General features: G+C 55.1%; 1 protein-coding gene and 2 non-coding genes across 10 annotated transcripts in view; all 3 read right to left on the bottom strand.

Moving 5' to 3' along the window:
* Positions 1-3717: 3717 nt before the first annotated feature.
* Positions 3718-18342, bottom strand: part of TRPM2 (transient receptor potential cation channel subfamily M member 2) — an 88019-nt gene continuing 73394 nt past the window's right edge. For 7 of the 8 annotated variants that reach the window (XR_004441613.1, XM_033230797.1, XM_033230219.1 and 4 more), the window contains 6 exons: positions 18178-18279; positions 10088-10174; positions 8865-8970; positions 6975-7076; positions 5301-5417; positions 3718-4685 (listed from right to left, as the gene is read on the bottom strand). Coding sequence is in view for 7 of the 8 variants with exons in the window: in XM_033230797.1 (XP_033086688.1) it covers positions 4560-4685; positions 5301-5417; positions 6975-7076; positions 8865-8970; positions 10088-10174; positions 18178-18279 (640 nt within the window). In the remaining variant the exon portion in view is untranslated. The remainder of the gene's footprint in view (positions 4686-5300; positions 5418-6974; positions 7077-8864; positions 8971-10087; positions 10175-18177; positions 18280-18342) is intronic. The other variant, XM_033230497.1, reaches the window with a different exon arrangement.
* On the bottom strand, positions 7033-7101 carry LOC117097817. Its single transcript, XR_004443076.1, has one exon. It is a non-coding gene; the product is annotated as a Z6 small nucleolar RNA (small nucleolar RNA).
* On the bottom strand, positions 8851-8911 carry LOC117097777. Its single transcript, XR_004443065.1, has one exon. It is a non-coding gene; the product is annotated as a Z6 small nucleolar RNA (small nucleolar RNA).

Genomic DNA, 18342 nt, shown 5'->3' with positions numbered 1-18342 from the left:
CCCAAGCTAGAATTCAGTGGGTGCAATCTCAGCTCACTGCAAACTCCACCTCCCAGGGTCAAGCGATTCTCCTGCCTCAGCCTCCCGAGTAGCTGGGATTACAGGCATGCGCCACCATGCCCAGCTAATTTTTGTATATTTTTAGTAGAGATAGGGTTTCACCATGTTGGCCAGGCTTGTCTCGAACCCCTGACCTCAGGTTATTCACCCACCTCAGCCTCCCAAAGTGCTGGGATTACAAGCATGAACCACTGCATCCAGCCTCTTTTGCTTACATTGGGTTTGACTTTCTATTCTTTTTTAGGTCTCTTAAGGTGGAAGCTGGAGTCACTGATCTGTGACCTTCTTTTCTAGTATAAGCATTTAGTACTATAAATTTTCCTCCAAGTCCAGCTTTAACTGCATCCCAGAAATTTTGATATACTGTATTTTTATCAAGTTTAAAATAATTTATAATTTTCCCTTTGATTTCCTTTTTGACACATAAGTTTAGAACGATGCTATTTCATTTCCAGATATTTGGGCATTTTCCAGAGCTCTTTCTGCTGTTGATCATTAATTTAAATCCATTGTCAGAGGACATCTTGTATGTTTTGGATCTTTTTAAATTTATTGAGACTCCTTCATGGCCCCGAATATGGTTGGCAGTTGTTGCATGTGCACTTGAATTTGTGTTCTGTTGCTCCACGAAGTGTCCTATAAGCAGCAATGACTGTGTTATTTGAGTCGCCTATATTATCATTCCCTTTCTGTCTACTTGCTCTGCTAATTATTGAGCGACCAGCCTGGGCAACAAAGTGAGACACCGTCTCTACAAAAAATCAAAAGCTTAGCCATGCATAGTGGCGCATGCCTGTAATCCGAGCTACTTGGGAGGCTGAGGTAGGAGGATTTCTTGAGCCCAGGAAGTCAAGGCTGCAGTGAGCCATGATTGTGCCACTGCATTTGAGCCTGGGCGGCAGAGCAAGACCCTGTCTCAAACAAATTCTTGATAGTGGTGTTGAAACCTCTGACTGTTATTGCAAATTTGTCTGTAGTTTTTCCTCGCAGTTCTATCAGCTTTTGCTTCATGTGTTTTGAGACCCTGCGCTCACGTCGTGCACGTTCTTGTCTGGTTGACCCCTGTGTCATCATGAAATGACCCTCTTTATCCCTAGACTCCGACTTGAAATCGATTCCTGCTTTCCTTTGATTAGTTTAGCATGGGATATCTTCTTTCACCTTGCTACTTTTTACCTAGTGTGTCTTATACTTAAATTAGCTTCCTTGGAGATTTCCGTAGGATCAAAGTATCTGCTTTGACATATTTATTAACTCTAAAAAAGTAATAACAGCTTCTCAGTGGAGAAACCATCTTCTCTATGTGACAAAGCTCGGGCTGTCAGTGGCAAGGCAGATTGGCATCACGTACCCTTGATACAACACCGTGAGAAGGATGTCACTTCTGCGATATTCCTGCCAAAAATGCATCTCCCCATTCCAATGGTGAGAACATCCCAGGCACGCCCAAACTGAGAAAAACTCTACAAAGTGACTGGTCAGTGCATTCAAAGGCAAAAAGCTCACGGAAGACGAGAGAAGACAGGAGCAGTGACAGCTAAAAGCAGTGGGGAATCCTGCAAGGCACAAAGCACATGAGCAGAGAAACTGCAGAAGCTGAGTGAGGCCAGCTGTGAAGTTGGTATGTTCAAAGCAGAAGAGATGCCAAAGGCAAACCCAAACGTTATGGTATCTTTTAAATTCAGTGAATTCATGCAGTTGCCAGTGAACACTGCAGTGTAGACAGGAATGAGTCCGCAGACATTACCAAGAGTGAAGGAGGCCAGGCTCGCAAAGCACACCTGGCCAGGTTCCGACTGGGGAGGTTCAGGAGCAGATGAGACTCGTGGGGGGTGAGGAGGTCAGACGCATGGGGACAACAGTGTGGGGGCTCCAGGGCTCCGGGGGCTGGAGATGACCCGGTGCTCATTGTTGACATAAGTGAGAAACCCGTCGGCTGCTCACACCTGAGGTGTGCGCACGATTGAGTGTGTGTAATGCCACTGTCAAGGCAGGTGTGCAGCCTGCTCGCTGGTTGCAGACGCTTCCAGGTGTTGACAGTGTGTGCACCGACTGACTGCTGAGTCGGGGGCACTTGCCTGAAGCCACGTGGTGAGTGCCTTCTTGAGTGCCCCGGGTTCTGCGTGTGTGGCCTGCCCCATTTGGTGACGACGTCAGCCGTCTCCGAGGGCCCTGCATGCAACCTGGGCTGCCGTCTGCTCCAGACCACAGCCTGTGCTCTCAAAAACACCAGAAGCCTCCTTCTGCCTCCCTGGTCTGAGCCTCCCTCGTGGCTGTGATTGTGTTCAGGGCTGAGCATCTCACTCCCTTATCTGCCCAGGATCCAGCCTTGTGGTCTGGCAGTAAAATGTAGCTGCTCCAGCTGGTTAATCGCTCTCCCAGCTGCGAGGGCATCTGGTCAGGCGAGGTCTGAGTGCGTCTCGCTGGGGATTGGCAAGGAGGAGCTGCACTTGTAGCATCCATGGGGCTGGGATGCCATCAGGCAAATGAATAAAACATCCCGGGTGAAGGAGCCGAGGTTGCCCACCCCACACTCAGACAGGGCGGCCTCCCATGAGCCTGCCTCACTGCCACAGCCGGCCACTGGGTGCAGGCTGACTGCCCTGCTGCCCTCCGGGGCCCTCTGCTGCCCCTGCCTCCACACTCATCCCTCCTGGCCTGGCCCCTGCCCCTCACCCAGCATGGGGGACCCTCAGACAGAGCCCCGGCTGTCTCACAGGGCAGGGGCAGCACTGTGGCGAGGGCCAGAGCTGTCAAGGGGAATCCACAGCCCCCACCCCTTCCCTGGGTGCCACCTTCAGCTGAGTGTTTCTAGATCCCACAGACACAGAGCTGAGACCTGCCCCAGTCAGTGGGAGCTCAGCCCGGTGGTGCAGCCAGAAACAGGAGCACTGGGCACAACATGGCCCCTGGCAGAGGTCTGGACCCACAGCCAGTAACCGAGGAGTCACAGGCTTTCCCTGTGGCACCTGGAGGCTGCACTCCACATGGAGGCTGCATTGCAGGGGGAGAGGGAGCTGGAGAGGAGTGGGGTGGGCCACATCCAGTCTGCACTGTGGTTCAAACCTGCCACCTGAGAGCCCCTTGCGGGTGGAGGGTGCTGACCACAGATGCAGCTTCCAGGACCTCCCAGCCCCACTGCCTCTGAGCTTCGAAAGGGGCCTGAAGATCTACATTTTTATCGAACCCAGGGTGACTCTGTCACGAAAGTTGGTGATGGGACTGATTCTAAGCAGGGCATAAGGGGTCAGGTGTGTCCTCGGTCATGCTGATGGGGTGAGGGGGACTTGGGGGTGGCCAGAGAGCTTTGGGTCAGGTGGAAGACAGAGGCCTGCCCAGAGCAGGGTGGGTGTCACCTGCGGCCAGTGCTCAGCGGTCAGGCCGCCCCAGGCTCCATCTGGAGCCCCTGCTGGGGCACCAGGGCACATTGGCACCCCCGTGCAGGGGAAAGCCAAGGAGGCGGGCAGGTGGATGCCACCATCCTGGCCTGGAGGGCTTGGGGATGATGATGGAGCCCAGGTTTAGGAAAATGAGCTGGTGGGTCAGAGAAACGGGCGGGGGGGTGTAGGGCCGAGGGGCTGCAGGGCATCCACAGGCCTCAGGAAGCTCACCCGTGGATCGAGGAGAACTTCAGGCAGCCGTGACACAGCCCCCGGCCTTGGACATGTCTGAAACTTTATTTGTGGAAAGCACAGAGGAGCCAGCCAGGCCTGAGATGGCAGATGATTTAACATCTTGGGTTTTGCCACATTCCCCATCCTGAGGGCCCTGATGGTTCACACACCAAACCACGAGGTCCCCACCTCCTGCCGACACCGTCCCTCCTTCCTAGGCGTGGCCAGCACGTGGCTCCCAGGTAGTGGGGAGGGAGAGCTGCTACAGCCTTCTCCCAGGGTCCCTGGGGCTAACCCTGGCAGGGGCCCTCTGTGTCTCTTCACAGGCCTGGGCTCCTGTCCCCCCACGGAGCTTATCCTGACAGCCAGGAGTTCATACAGTGCCCCCAGGCCAGGCAAGCATCCATGTTGAGTCACCTTGAAACATGGAGACTCTCTTGGGGAGAGTGGCAGGGCACCTTCCTCACAGGCATAGGCCCGAGGGGGCCACAGGGGACCCCGACTCTCCAGGGAAGTTGCCTTAGGCCGGTAACCTCCACGGTGGATGAGCTGCTTGGGGTGACACAGCCAGGAAGGGAGTGAAGTCTGGCCAAGTCTGGCCAAGGGCCCAGCCCCTCACCTGATGGCCACAGGTCCCAAGGGCCCCTCAACTCTGAGTGGCCTGTGTCCTGTCTTGAGCTCTCCTCCCAGGTCACCCTGACCCCGTCCAGTTCATGAGGTCGTCGGTGGCAAACTTGCGGCAGCCGTGAGGGGCAGTGGGTCCACCAAACCCTATCCTGAGCAGGGCCCAGGATCAGCCTAAGGCCTGGACAGGCTCGGGAGAGAGAAGCCCTGGTTTCCAGGGGGCCCGTCCCTAGACTACAGCTGCCCGGCCTGAGTGTACAGTCAGTAGTGAGCCCCAAATTCAGCTGCCACCTTCTGGAGGAGAGTCTTGTGGTTCGCATAGAGTGGGATGCGCCTGTCTACCACCTGCCATCGGATGGAGGCCCCCGAGTCACAGACGTGCAGGCTCTGGAAGAACAAAGTCAGAGCTGACCCTCCCTGCCAGCCCTGCCTCTGCCCAGCTGAGCCCTACACATTACAGCCTTCGAGGGCACCCTCACTTTACTCCTCTGTGAAATGGGAGGCAGGACCCCTGTGTCAGATGCACCCACAAGGCCCTGAGGATCCTTCAGGGAAAGAAGATGCAGGTGCAGCTTTGCTGGGAGCTGTTTAGCCTGCATATAAAGCCCGGGGTTACCGCATGGAACGTTCCCATGGTAGTTCTGAATTAGGAGCAAGCAGGATTGGTCCCCATCCCCATCAAAGGCTAAAAGCCAGCAGCAGAGGTGGGGGGGGGCCTTGCCAGCCTCACCCCCGATGCCATCCCTCAAGGCCTCCCTGGAGGATCCAGGGCTCTCATGGTCACCTGTCCAGTCCTGTCAGCTCTGGCCATCTGCAGTGGCTCCCCGGCCTCTCCCTGTTACCCCCTTTGTCACTTTCTGGGCAAGACTGATCCTGTAGCCTCCACTTTCTGGCCCTGGGCCCCAAGAGCATGGCCAGGTCCCTCCCTTGGATGCCCCAGAGGCACGTCCAGAATCCAGACCCCCTCCCTACCTCCCCTCTCCCCAGAGGCCAAGTTCATACAGAGTTCAGCCTGTTCAGTTCCGCGTCGTTGTGGTCCTGGAAGTGGATGCTGACGGCCACCGTCTCGATCCAGGCATTGTCCGTGTTCCTCGGGTCGTCCATGTAGCCTTTGTACACCTGAATGGGCAGGGCAGGGTAAGCCCGACAGCAAGGGACTCCTGAGCAGTGCCCCGGCCCACCATGTGCCCTCCACCCTGCCCCAGCTCTGAGCACAGCTTCCACTACACACAGGACCCTGGCCCAGCTCTCCCGAGCCTGCCCTGCGGAGCAGTCCAGTGCTGGCTTTATCCTGAACAGGCATATCCTGAACAGTCTTTGCCCTGCAGAGATCTTGGAAACGTCTGCTCAGTGAAGGAAGTCAGTTTCAAAAGCCACCTGCTGTAGGAGTCCACTCATAACAGATGTCCAGAACCCGCAAATCCAAGGAGATGGGAAGCAGATTCGGGAGTGCTGGGGAGGAGCTCGGGGTGATGGAATGTTCTGGAACGGGATAGAGGTGGTGGCTGCACAATGTTGTGAAGTGCTCCACGCCATGGCATTGATCACTTTTTTTTTTGAGACAGAGTCTCACTCTGTTGCCCAGGCTGGAGTACAGTGGTGCAACCTCAGCTCACTGCAACCTCTGCCACCTGGGTTCAAGCAATTCTCCTGCTTCAGCCTCCCAAGTAGCTGGGATTACAGGCATGCACCACCAGGCCTGGCTAATTTTTGTATTTTTAGTAGATACAGAGTTTTGCCCTGTTGGCCAGGCTGGTCTCGAACTCCTGACCTCAAGTGATCCGCCCACCTCAGCCTCCCAAAGTGCTGGGATTACAGGCATGAGCCAGTGCACCCAGCCCGTGTAGCCTGTTATTATAAAGAGTGTCCATGAAGGGCTGGATGCAGTAGCTCACGCCTGTAATCCCAGCACTTTGGGAGGCTGAGGTGGACAGATCGCTTGAGCCCAGGAGTTCATGACCAGCCTGGGCAACATGGCCAAACCCTGTCTCTACCAAAAATACAAAATATTAGCCGGGTGTGGTGTCTCACCCCTGTAGTCCCCGCTACCTGGGAGGCCGAGGCAAGAGGATTGCTTGAGCCCAGGAGGTGGGGGCTGCAGCAAGCCAAGATCGCACCACTGCACTCCAGCCTGGGTGACAGAATAAGACCTTGTTTCCAAAAAAAAGTGTGCATCCATTTGTGTGAGAGCTGGAGGCTTTCTAAGGAAACATTGAGGTTTCTAAAGAAGTAAACAAAGTCCTGGTACAGTCGGTCTCCAAGCTGGGCATCCCCGTGGGAAAGGCTCTCCAGAGCTTGGGAGTCAGGGGCAGGCTTCCCAGCACCCTTGGGCGCAGCTGTGCCCAAGGCAAGGGTGGATGTGGGGAGGAGGGTGGCACCATGCCTTCAAGCCACGGTCACACCCAAAGGCAGCAAGGGTCCTCAGCCCATCCCCCTTGACTTAGGAGAAAATGGAACAGAGAGGGAGAGTGAGATGTCTGAGGGGCCTGCACACAGCTATGCTTCCTGGTCCTCGGGGAGCTGTGCAACGTGGGGGCTGGGACCACCGTCACCTGGGGAAGCTGGGTGGGACCGCTGTCAACCAGTGGGGCTAGGGCAGGTCCCCAGTATCATGCTGTGTTCATCCTACAGCTCTGGGAACACACAGGTGGAGCAGAGCAAACAGGCCAGGAATACCTCCGTGCTGCGCGCTAGCAAGTTCTCAAAAGACAGCCAGTGTTCCTGCCGGAGGATCCGCTTCAGCTTCTGAGGCAGCGTCTCCCCTGGCTCCCGGGAGCCCTGGACGGACAGAGGCAGGTCAACAGGGCACTGAAGTGGGACCGCAGGCTGCCCTGGCACCCATCTCCACTGGCCTGCCCGCCATGGGCAGCGGCCCAGCCCTGGGAGCCACAGGCAGGCGGCGTCTCGGGCTGGAGTGACATTGCCCAGAACCAACCATCCACGTCAGCATGTGTGAGCCTGCCATGGCCCAAGCAGGGGGCACTGGGCTGCAGCCACCACCTCTGAGGAGCAGCGACAGGCCCCAGGATACCCTCCCTGAGCTCAGGCGCCCTAAGAATGACAGGGCACCCCTCCCTGCTCCCCGGGCGCCTGCTCCGGGCATCGCCCCTCCTAGCTCATGCCCAGTGCAGCAGGCTGCGGCGGCCTGTTTGCATTCCCGTCTCTCCCAGTCCCACCCCAGCCTGGGCTGGGGCTGGCTGGGCTCCCAGAAGCTCCCGAGCGCCACCTGCCTCAGGGACCCGACTCCAGCCCGAACCTCCTCTTCCCCACACCCATCTTTCCCATCCTATTTGTCATTCAAAGTCCCACTGAAACATGAAGACGCTGCAGGCCATGTCAACACAGTCCCACCTCAGCCCCCTGACACTCCCACCCTCAAGCATGAGTGCCCTACAGAGCCAGGAACCCAGAAGGCCCCTCTGAGTGCCTTTTTCAATGACCAGCCAGAGCCGACAGAGATGCCAACCCCACGCACCCCGCATGGAGAGGCCAAAGTGCCACAGAGCGGAGGGTGACTTGTGCCCCAGGGCTGGGTGTGCGCAGGCAGAGAAGCCACTGGTGAGAGCAGCGGGGCAGCAGGGGACCCCGAGGCCAAAGGCCCCCTCTGCTGCAAGGTTGGTTCCAGCTGTGGAGCGAGGCCCCCAAAGCACTGGGACTCAGCAGCTGGGCCTGGGCTCCGGAATCTGCGTTCCTGCCCAGAGGCCCTCGTGGCACTGCTGCCCTGCACACCACCATAGCACACAAACCCCCAACACCAGCCGCAGCAGCCACCAGGCTGTGAGCTCAGGGTCAGAGAAATGCAGCAGCTTCTTGCTGAGTTGTTGTAAGTCACAGACTCCCCAGATCAGGTGCAGAGGAGAGGCCCTGAGGGGCAGGCTGTACCCCAGAGGTCCTGCACCATGGCCAGACCTGGCAGGACTCAGACCTCCTGGCAGGACCAGCCTCTTCCATCCCCTACAGTGAGGGGGCTGGAGGGCTGCGGAGCCCCTGCTGGCCTGGGAGGAAACAGGAGCTGTTGGAGGCACAGGAACAGGAAAGGCCCAGGCCATCTGTCCCGATTGTGTCCACCCCTCCCACAAGACCCTGGGGTGCGCTCCAGCCTCAGCCCCACAACCAGCCACTGCCCCTGAGCTAAGGGGCCTGTGCACACCCCTGGGCGCTGCCTGTGCCTGTCCCTGCCCGTGGATGACACTGTCCTGTCTTTATGGCTCAGCACCTGGCCCCGAAGGTCAGGAGCAGGTCGGTGTCTGAGACACTGGTGAGGAGCTACCTCTGGCCCCAACACCCTGAACCCCACAAAGGGAGCCCAGGTAGCCTCCAGCCTGTGCCTGGGACACAGTAGGTGCCCCATTAGTGTTTATGCACCAAAAGATCCTCTGGTGGGTTTTTCCAACCAGAATGTGAGGAAACGGGAGGAGGAGGAATGTTTTCTACAGACAAAACAGGCTGGGGTCTCGAACCCTTCCTGCCCGGGGACTGGTGTTCGGTCTGTGGGTAGAATGGATGAATGGACAAGTGACCCACAGACAGCCCAGTGGACAGAGGCCCCACGCGCTGCAGCCTTACCCCAGGCAGGGCCCAGTGCTCAGAGAGAGGGAGCTTCACCACGAGCACCTCCAGCATCTTCTTTATGCTCTTCCTGCAGATGGCTCCATCCTCATTCCGCCTCCACCTGCAGAGGGAGCGACCACAGCTGCCCAGGACCCACTGTGGCCTCCACCCTCCCCTGCGCCGCGCTGGGGCTGGCCCTGCCTGGGGCGGGGCGGTCTCAGGTCCCCTGCAGGCTCAAACTGTTCCTTTTTCAAGTTCTTCATCCCCAGGGAAAAGACTGAGCTAGTAACCACTTAGGGGATGTCCTTCCTCACTTCCGTCAACATCTGACAGGACAAGGGAGAGCCCCAGCCTTCATGGAGAATTTTTTAAAGATTAAAACCCTTAGAGAGGTACCTGCCCTTTGACCCAGCTTTGCAGTTGGATCACTCTTACAAAACGCCAGTGAGAACCCAGCGAGGTGACATTGGGTGACGTGGGGTGCCAGGTGCCGCCCAGGGGTGATGTGAGGTGCCGAGTGCCACCCGGGCATGTCAAGGAGCGGCCAAAGGACCAGGGAGCAGAGGGTTTGACTCGCACCCCAGGGCCATGTCTGCACAGCCAGAGAAGCCACTGGATGAGAGGGGCTGGGCAGCAAGAGGACCCTGAGGCCCCTCCACTGGGGGAGGTCTCGGCTGTGGAGGCATAGCCCCCAGAGAGCACGCGGCACAGCAGGTGGGCCTGGGCCCCAGAATCCCACTCCTGCCCAATGTGGGCAGCAAGAACCCCCAGCAGTTTCCTCAGGGACGGAGGTGTCTGCACCCGCACAGAAGGTGGCCTGTGCCTTGGGTGAGAGCAGTGGGCCGGCTGCTGGAGTGCAGAGGACTGAGTCTCAGGGGTGAGTGTGGAGCTGTGTCGCTGTCTGTGGATGTTTGTGGTGGGAGTTGAGCGTGGGGCTGCGTCCCTGTGGAGGGGGGTCCTCTAATGGGCTGGGACCGGCAGAAAAGTGAAGGCAGCCCGGGAGAGGGGCATGGTCCTGGGATCTTCCTCCAGGACGGGAAGCATGGACATTCCTACCCCGTTTCGGGTGTATTCATGTTTATCCACAGACGCCCCTCACGTCCCCTTGATGGGCACCAAGTGCCGAGCACCAAAGCCGCCCTCCCGGCCCCTGGGCACCGGGGAGTGGCAGCAGCCCCTGGTGAAGGTGGGAGCGGCCGCGTTGCTGAGGTGCTGGTGCCTGGCAGGCGTGAACTCACCGCGTGACCATGGGGTACAGCGTGTGGTTGGGTCCAAAGCAGCTGAGGCTCCCCCGCCCACGCAGTCCCGTCCGGCCCATGGGGTTCCTGGGAGGCAGAGGGCTCGACTCAGTCCACCGTCCACCACTGTGGAGCAGGACAGGGTGGGAGGGCAATTGAGAGGGGACAGCGGGCGTCAGAAGCCGGCGCACAGTGGGATGGCATTCAGGCTTCTTTAGGGACCTGCTCTGGCCTACGGGGGAGGATCCCCTTGGGACCCCCAAGGAGTAAGACCAAGGCTCTGGGTTACCTTGGGGTCACCTGGTGGGGGAAGGGTCTCCCTGGGAGCAGAAGTCCCACCACTGCAGGCCGGCGAGGGGCTAAAATGGCCACCTTCTCCCCACAGAGCGTGGAAGTAGCCGACTGCTCAGGCCAGCACTTTGCGACTAAAGGCCCCAGCACGCAAGAGCATGGTCTCCATCCCGGCAGCCGTCCGAGGGGCGGCGTGGGAGCCAGGCCAGACACCCAGAGGCTCTGCGTCCGTGAGGCCACAGGTGATAGGCCACACAGACCCCCAGCAGCATGTGCTAACCACAGGCAGCAGGAGCCACAGATGCTTCCCCTTGGGCCAGGCTGGTCTCCCTGATACCATGAGGTCCTATAGGAAACAGCAAGCTCTAGAAACGGGCCAGTTCCTGTGAATGCACCACTAAAACAGAAGGAAGAAACACACCGCTGCCCCCATGCGGTGGGGGTGGCCTCCATGTCTACAGAAAGTCCCCAGCAGCGTCCCCACCACCAGTGTCCCCGCCACCATCTCCACTACCATCCCCACCACCAGCGTCCCCACCACAGTGGGGACAGTGATATCATTCCTCCACCATTCCACTCTGACCTCCAGACCCCACCAGAGCTGCAGCCTCCGACCCACCCCTCACGGGCCTCCTCTCTGCACAGCCTGGACTCCATCCTCCTAAGTCCACACAGCCGTGCACGGCTGCCCTGGGACAGCTGACCACCTCTAGCACTGGTGGCCACCAGCCAGGCCTGCGCCACCGTCCCCGACCCTGCCTGGCGTGGCAGCCTCCAGCTGGCCTCCCTGCCTCCGCCCAGCCCCTCCTCTCTGTTGCCCCCCAGCAGCCGCCCTGCTCCTGCCCAGCTGTCAGGGGCCCCAGCTCTCGTTGCACCGCTATGCAGACCAGCCTGCGTCCGTGGTGATCAGAGTCCACACCAGAACCTGCCCAGTGTGTAGGGCCCACCTGGCCGGGCCTCTCAGACAGCCCTCCCAGCTCACTCTGCAGTCTCCTCTGTGGCTGGGGGTCCTTGCGCGGTGGGGCCCAGGCAGCCTCCCCAGAAGCTGCTCAGAAACCAGAGCCCCAGCTCCACCAAGCTACGGAGCTGGCACCACATGCAGCAAGGCCCGGGGACCTCAGCTCCAAGGCTGGGGCTCACTCAGGGTTCCTACAAGGGCCACTGCTGCCTCCCCTCAACCCCAAGCCCGTCTCTCACTCCTGTCGACCCCACCCTTGCCAGCCACCATTCTCCTTCCTGTACTCACGCCACTGAGCGGGCAGAACCCAGAACCAAGGCCATGGACAAACTGGGCACTGGGCAGAGCTGCACTGAGCTCCAGAAGGAGAGGAAGGCGGCGGGTCCTGCTGCTGGGAGCAAGGCTGCCTCGTCTCCCTGCAACTGCTGTTCACGCTGAGTGCAGTGCATTGGTCAAGAAGCTCACAGAGGAGGCCACACGCTCTGCCTGGCATGAGTCCACCCCCACAGGAAGCTCCGGGCCCCAGGGCTCTGCTGTCATCTCACTGTCCCTGTCCCTAGTTGGCCAGTGGCAGAGCCAGGGGGGAGGTCGGGGGCCTGACGGTTCCTACCATGAAACCACATGCACGCCCGCTCCTGCCAGGAGAAAACAAACACTATGCACCCTTGCTTCTCAGTCAGCCTGAGTGGGCCGGGCCGCAGGGGCTTCGGACCACCACGCTGCCCTCCCCGCACTGCAGCCCCCACCTCACAGCCGAGTCTTCAGCTGCTGTCACTGTGCCCTGATCTCTGAGCCCCCGGTCATCATCTTGTCCATACGGTTCTCAGCCCCTCATCTCCCTGCTGTATGCCCGCTAGCTCCATCACGACGTCAAGGCATAGGCCCGTCCACACACCTACCCACACAACCCCAAAGCGTGAAAACAGCAACACTCCAGCTGCAGCAATCACATGTTCATTCACTCATCCACTCACAGCTCCAGAAATGCAGGAGGGTTGTGGGGTGGAGAGCTGGCCTTTGGGTTGAACAAGGCAGAATCTTTGCTGACCTGACCTCAATCCATTTCAGAAAGAGTGGGCAAGACAAGCCCAAGTGGAGTGGATTCAAAAGAGGAAGGGACGAGTGGGCAGGGGCCAAGGAGACGGTGTGTTTAAAGAGTTATGTCGGCAGGAGCACTGCAAGAGGGCAGGAGGACCCGGGTGCAGCAGGAGCAGTGTGCTCGGGATGAGGTCCTGGAGACGCAATGGGAGACGGGTCTAGCACAAAGGTGCACTGCGGTGAACAATGCCCACAAATTTATGTCCTTCCCAGAACCTCAGAATCTGGCCTTGTTCAGAAACAGTGTCTGCAGGTTTAATTAGTTAAGATGAAGCTACACTGAAATAGGGTTGGCCCTAAACCCAGTATGATTTATAATCCTAAGAACAGAAGACACAGACTCATGCAGGGAGAGGCCATGTGGCTAGGGGGCAGAGATCAGGGTGATGCATCCACAAGCCAAGCAATGCAAAGGGTTGTCAGGAACACCAGGAGCTGGAGAGGCAGGAAGGGGTCTCCCCTCAAGCCCTCAGAGGGAGTGTGGCCCTTGATTTCAGACTCCTGGCCCTCAGAACTGTGAGATAATCCATTTCTGCTAAGCCCCCCAGTTTGTGGTACTTAGTTACAACAGCCATAGCAAACTAATACAGTGAGGGGCTGGCCCCAGACGGACGTGGGGGACAGTCACTCCTGTACCAGAAAGGGCATCTGAGTGTGTGAGTGACGTGAGTCAGACAAGCTCACACAGGCTGCTATTGTGAATGGGCCAAGAGGGTTAGGGTTAAGGTTAGGGATTAGGGTTGGGGTTAGGGTTACAGTTAGAGTGAGGGGTTAGGATTAGGGTTCGAGTTAGGGGTTAGGGTTAGAGTTAGAGTTACAGGTTAAGGTTAGGGTTAGGGGTTAGGTTAGGGTTACAGTCAAGCAGCTGCAACAATCCAAGGTAGAGATTGGGGCCACGGAGGACATTTCAATTTCAAGAATCAGCATGTTGCCAATCCCACTCCAACAAAAGTGCAATAAAATTAGAAGGTGATAACAAAGAATGGCTTAAAAACTGTAAATAGCAGACAAGGCATAGTGACTCCGGCCTGTTATCCCAGCATATTGGTAGGCCAAGGAGGGTAGATCCCGAGGTAAGGAGTTCAAGACCTGCCTGACCATCATGGTGAAATGCCATCTCTATTAAAAATACAAAAAGAATTAGCTGGCATGGTGGCACATGCCTGTAATTCCAGTGATTCGGGGGGCTGAGGCAGAAGAATTGCTTGAACTGGGACCCTGTAGGCGGAGTTTGCAGTGAGCCAAGCTCGCCCCACTGTACTCCAGCCTGGGCTACAGAGTAAGACTCTTTCTCAAGATTAAAAAAAACGAAATGTACATCTCTAAATAATCACATGAAGATTATGCTGGATGTGGTGGCTCACACCTGTAATTCCCAGCACTTGGGGAGGCAGAGGCAGGAGGATTGCTTGAGCCCAGGAGTTTAAGACCTACCTGGGTAATAGAGTGAGACCTCATTCTCCACAAAAAGAAAAAAGCAAAACAAAAGTGTAAAATGAAGATTATAATGAAATTTATAAAGTAAAAAATAAAATCTCTACACATCAAAACTTAAGGGATACAGCCTACCAGGTCTTAGAGAGAATTTATAGTCTTAGGTACCCTTATTAGAAAACCAGGAAAATTGAATAAAAATGAGCTCTAACACATAAGAGCAAATCCATAAGAAGTAGAAAGGAAGGAAAGATAACAATAAAAGCAAAAATGGATGAGATAGAAAAATTAAGATAATCCACAAATCCAAAAGTTTGTTTTTTGAAAAGATTATAAAATTAACCACTGGCAAGAATAATCAAAAAAAAAAAAAAGAAGAAGAGAAATACATAATAAATATCAATGCTCAAAGGAGAAATTAGTGTATATTTATGTTAGAGATTTTTTAAATCATAAAAGAATATTATGGATATCTGTGACACAATATATTTCAAAAGTCAGATGAAATGATAATTTTCCAGAAAATTTGCAGTTACTAAAAAGGACCCAAGAAGAAACAGGAAATAAGGTTCCAAAAATCATTATGGAAGATAAAGTAGTTAGAAATCTACTTGCTCAAAATATGTTAGACCTAACAGTTTTATAGGTGAATATTATCAGACTTTAAGAAACAAATAATTGCCGGGCGCGGTGGCTCAAGCCTGTAATCCCAGCACTTTGGGAGGCCGAGACGGGCGGATCACGAGGTCAGGAGATCGAGACCATCCTGGCTAACACGGTGAAACCCCATCTCTACTAAAAATACAAAAACTAGCCGGGCGAGGTGGCGGGCGCCTGTAGTCCCAGCTACTCCGGAGGCTGAGGCAGGAGAATGGCGTAAACCCGGGAGGCGGAGCTTGCAGTGAGCTGAGATCCGGCCACTGCACTCCAGCCTGGGCGACAGAGCAAGACTCCGTCTCAAAAAAAAAAAAAAAAAAAAAAAGAAACAAATAATTATCTTCATCTCATTCAAAGAGTTCCAAAGAAGAGAAAAGAAGGAAAGCTGACCAGCTCATTCACTGAGATGGGTATAACCTCATACCAAAACTAAGACAGTACAAGAAATATAAATTAAAGGCAAATTCCACTTTTGAACACAGATTTTTTTAAATCTTAAATAAAATGTTAGTAAATTAACTCCAGTAGTATATTAAATACAACAGAAGAGTTTATTCTAGGAATGCAAGGATGGCTCAACACTGAAGAAGCTATAAAAATAATTCACACACTGGCTAAAGGGGAAACATAACTATCTCAATCAATGACAGAAAAACCATTTAGTAGCATTCAGCTCCTGACACACTGGGACTAGATAGAAAGATTCCTAATCTGATAAAAGGTATTTATAAATTTCTTCAGTAAATACTATACTTAATGGTGAAATGTTGATAGCATTCCCATTAACTCAGAAACAAGGAAACCTGTTAATATTAGCAATATTCTAAATTACACTGAAGAATTTGCCCAGCACAATAAGGCAAAAAAAAGGAATGAGGCATGATTATTGTAAGGAGAAAGATAATATTGTTATTCGCAGAATATATATTATTTACATAGAAAATCTACAAACACATTTATATCATGAGAAACTTTAACAAAGTTGTTAGATAAAAAGCATACAAAATTAATAATGCCTCTATGTTTTTTTTAAAAATTGAAAATAGAAAAAATATTATAGGCCAGGAGTGGTGGCTCACATCTGTAATCCCAGCACTCTGGGAGGCTGAGGCAAGTGGATCACCTGAGGTCAGGAGTTCGAGACCAGCCTGGCCAACATGGTGAAACCCCATCTCTACTAAAAATACAAAATTAGCCGGGCATGGTGGTGGATGCCTGTAATTCCAGCTACTCAGGAGGTTGAGGCAGGAGAATCACTTGAACCCATGAGGTGGAGGTTGTAGTGAACCGAGATCATGCCATTGCACTCCAGCCTGGGCAACAAGAGTGAAATTCCATCTCAAAAAAAAAAAAAAAAAGAAAAAGAAAAAATGTTATAATTTCCTCAAATAACAAAAGTTATCCAATACCTGAGGAATAAATATTACTTAAAAGTGTAAGATCCTTATGAACAAAATTATAAAACTTTAGGGAAGGACAAAGAGAAGACATAAATAAATGTTGACAAATATATACATAGACAATTCATTATCATAAAAGTGTCATCTCAAATTTTTCTATAAATTTAATACAATTCTTATCAATGGATTTGTCATGGAGCTAGAAAAACTGGTTTTTAAACTCACAAAAATGCTAAAGTCTCAAGAGCAGAAAAGGCAAGTTTACAGACATGCTACCCCAGAGTCAGGATTATTGCAACGCTATGGCAAATAGTGGCATGATCTGCTACGAGATGAGTGGGACAGAGGCAGACAGAGCTATGAAAGAGGAGTCAAACCTCATGCACACCTCAGAGGAGGAGCCAGACCTAAAGGGAGGAGCCACACCTCAGGGGAGGAGCCAGACCTAAGGGGAGGAGCCACACCTAAGGGGAGGAGCCAGACATCAGGGGAGGAGCCAGAACTCAGGGGATGAGCCACTCATCAGGAAAGGAGCCACACCTCAAGGGATGAGCGAGACCTTAGCAGGAAATTAAGTCAGGCAGCTCACTTTATGTGTGAATTCACAAAATAAATCAGGTCCCTCCTCACACCTTATACAAGCAGCCTTCAGCTGTATTAAAGACTCACTGAAAAATCTCATTTTAAAACGTATCAAATGAATATAGGAAGGTGTGTCTTTAAATTTCACAGAAAGAAAACACACCTAAGGAAATACCATGAAAATATGATTCATAAGTCCACAACAGAAGCACGGTGCATGAAGAAAGTGCTCCTTGCTACTAAAGCCCGTGTGGCCACCACATCCTGCCAAGTCCTGACACACCTGCCTGTGTGGTGACCACCCGTGAGAGCAGGTGCTTGTGCCTTGTCACCCACATCAGGCACCTGCAGCTCTCATCAGCTTCCCACAGCCACCAGATGCACCTCCCTAAATACCCACCCTTGCCTATCCTGCACACCCTCAACACCAGAGCAGGAAGCCTGCAGCTGCAGCCACCTGGCCAGGACCTCTGCTCTCAGGCCCCATAGCCTTCTACCACCTCCTTACTCGACCTCCAGCTCCAGGTAGAGGAGCGCACACCCTGTTCCAGAGCATTCTGCAAAGGCCTGCCATGCAGTCCCCCCTGTCCTTCAGACCCCTTGGCTCCTCTGCTCCATGGTTCATGCCCCACATCCTGGCAACCCCCCAACCCCAGGTTCTGGTGGCCCCTCCTCCACCTCCTCCTCATGGCAGTCCAAAAGCCCCAGGCTCCTTCCCCCCAGGGCACTTGTAGGCACTTGCGGGTCACCTGACACTACTTTGGGTTTCCTCACCTGTGTGATGGGTGCAGCGCCGATCCTGTGGGGAACACGCCGCCAGGCGAGTCCACCTTCCCGGCCAGGTGAGCCTGCCAGTGCCCATCCCCGTGTCCTCTCCCTGCTGCACAGCCCTTGCCTATCCTCCAAGGAGTCCCCCTCTCCCAGCACAGCCATCCCCGCCGCCCATCCTCCAAGGAGTCCCCCTCTCCCAGCACAGCCGTCCCCACCTGCCCATCCTCCAAGGAGTCCCCCTCTCCCAGCACAGCCGTCCCCACCTGCCCATCCTCCAAGGAGTCCCCCTCTCCCAGCACAGCCGTCCCCGCCGCCCATCCTCCAAGGAGTCCCCCTCTCCCAGCACAGCCGTCCCCGCCGCCCATCCTCCAAGGTGTCCCCCTCTCCCAGCACAGCCGTCCCCACCGCCCATCCTCCAAGGAGTCCCCCTCTCCCAGCACAGCCGTCCCCACCTGCCCATCCTCCAAGGAGTCCCCCTCTCCCAGCACAGCCGTCCCCGCCGCCCATCCTCCAAGATGTTGCCTCTTGCAGCACAGCTGTCCCCGCCGCCCATCCTCCAAGGTGTCCCCCTCTCCCAGCACAGCTGTCCCCACCGCCCATCCTCCAAGATGTTGCCTCTCGCAGCACAGCAGTCCCCAGGTACACAGACAAATCCAAGTCCCCAGGTTACGGCAGGGACTGTGGGGCAGGGCCTGCCGGAGGCCAAGGGGGCAAGTCCCATGTCCCAGGACCTATCCCAGGAGCTGCAGTGATGCCATGAGTTGAGGTTTTCTTCCTTTCTGTGGTTCACATGCTTTTTTGGTTTATAAGAAAAATGCCTCCTTTGCCCAGAGAGGAAACCTGCCCCCCAGGCAAACCCCAAAGGCTGACCGGGCGGGGCCTGCGGGGGGCACACTCACATGGGGAACCCGGCCTGGACTGCGTATGGCCCGTGGAAGCTCCGGCGGTCCCACAGGCCGTCCACCATGTTGTACTGGATCGTGGACAGTGGCTCCAGGGTGCTGGGAGCAGAGGAGAAGGCATGTCTGTGTCCCCATGTTGCAGGTGGGACAGAGCAGACAGGC

This window comes from Trachypithecus francoisi, unplaced genomic scaffold (genome assembly GCF_009764315.1).
Source record: "Trachypithecus francoisi isolate TF-2019V2 unplaced genomic scaffold, Tfra_2.0 Contig00090, whole genome shotgun sequence".
NCBI classification, from domain to species: domain Eukaryota; kingdom Metazoa; phylum Chordata; class Mammalia; order Primates; family Cercopithecidae; genus Trachypithecus; species Trachypithecus francoisi.
Note: the sequence above shows the minus strand (reverse complement) of the source record. Positions and strands in the feature narration are given on the sequence as shown.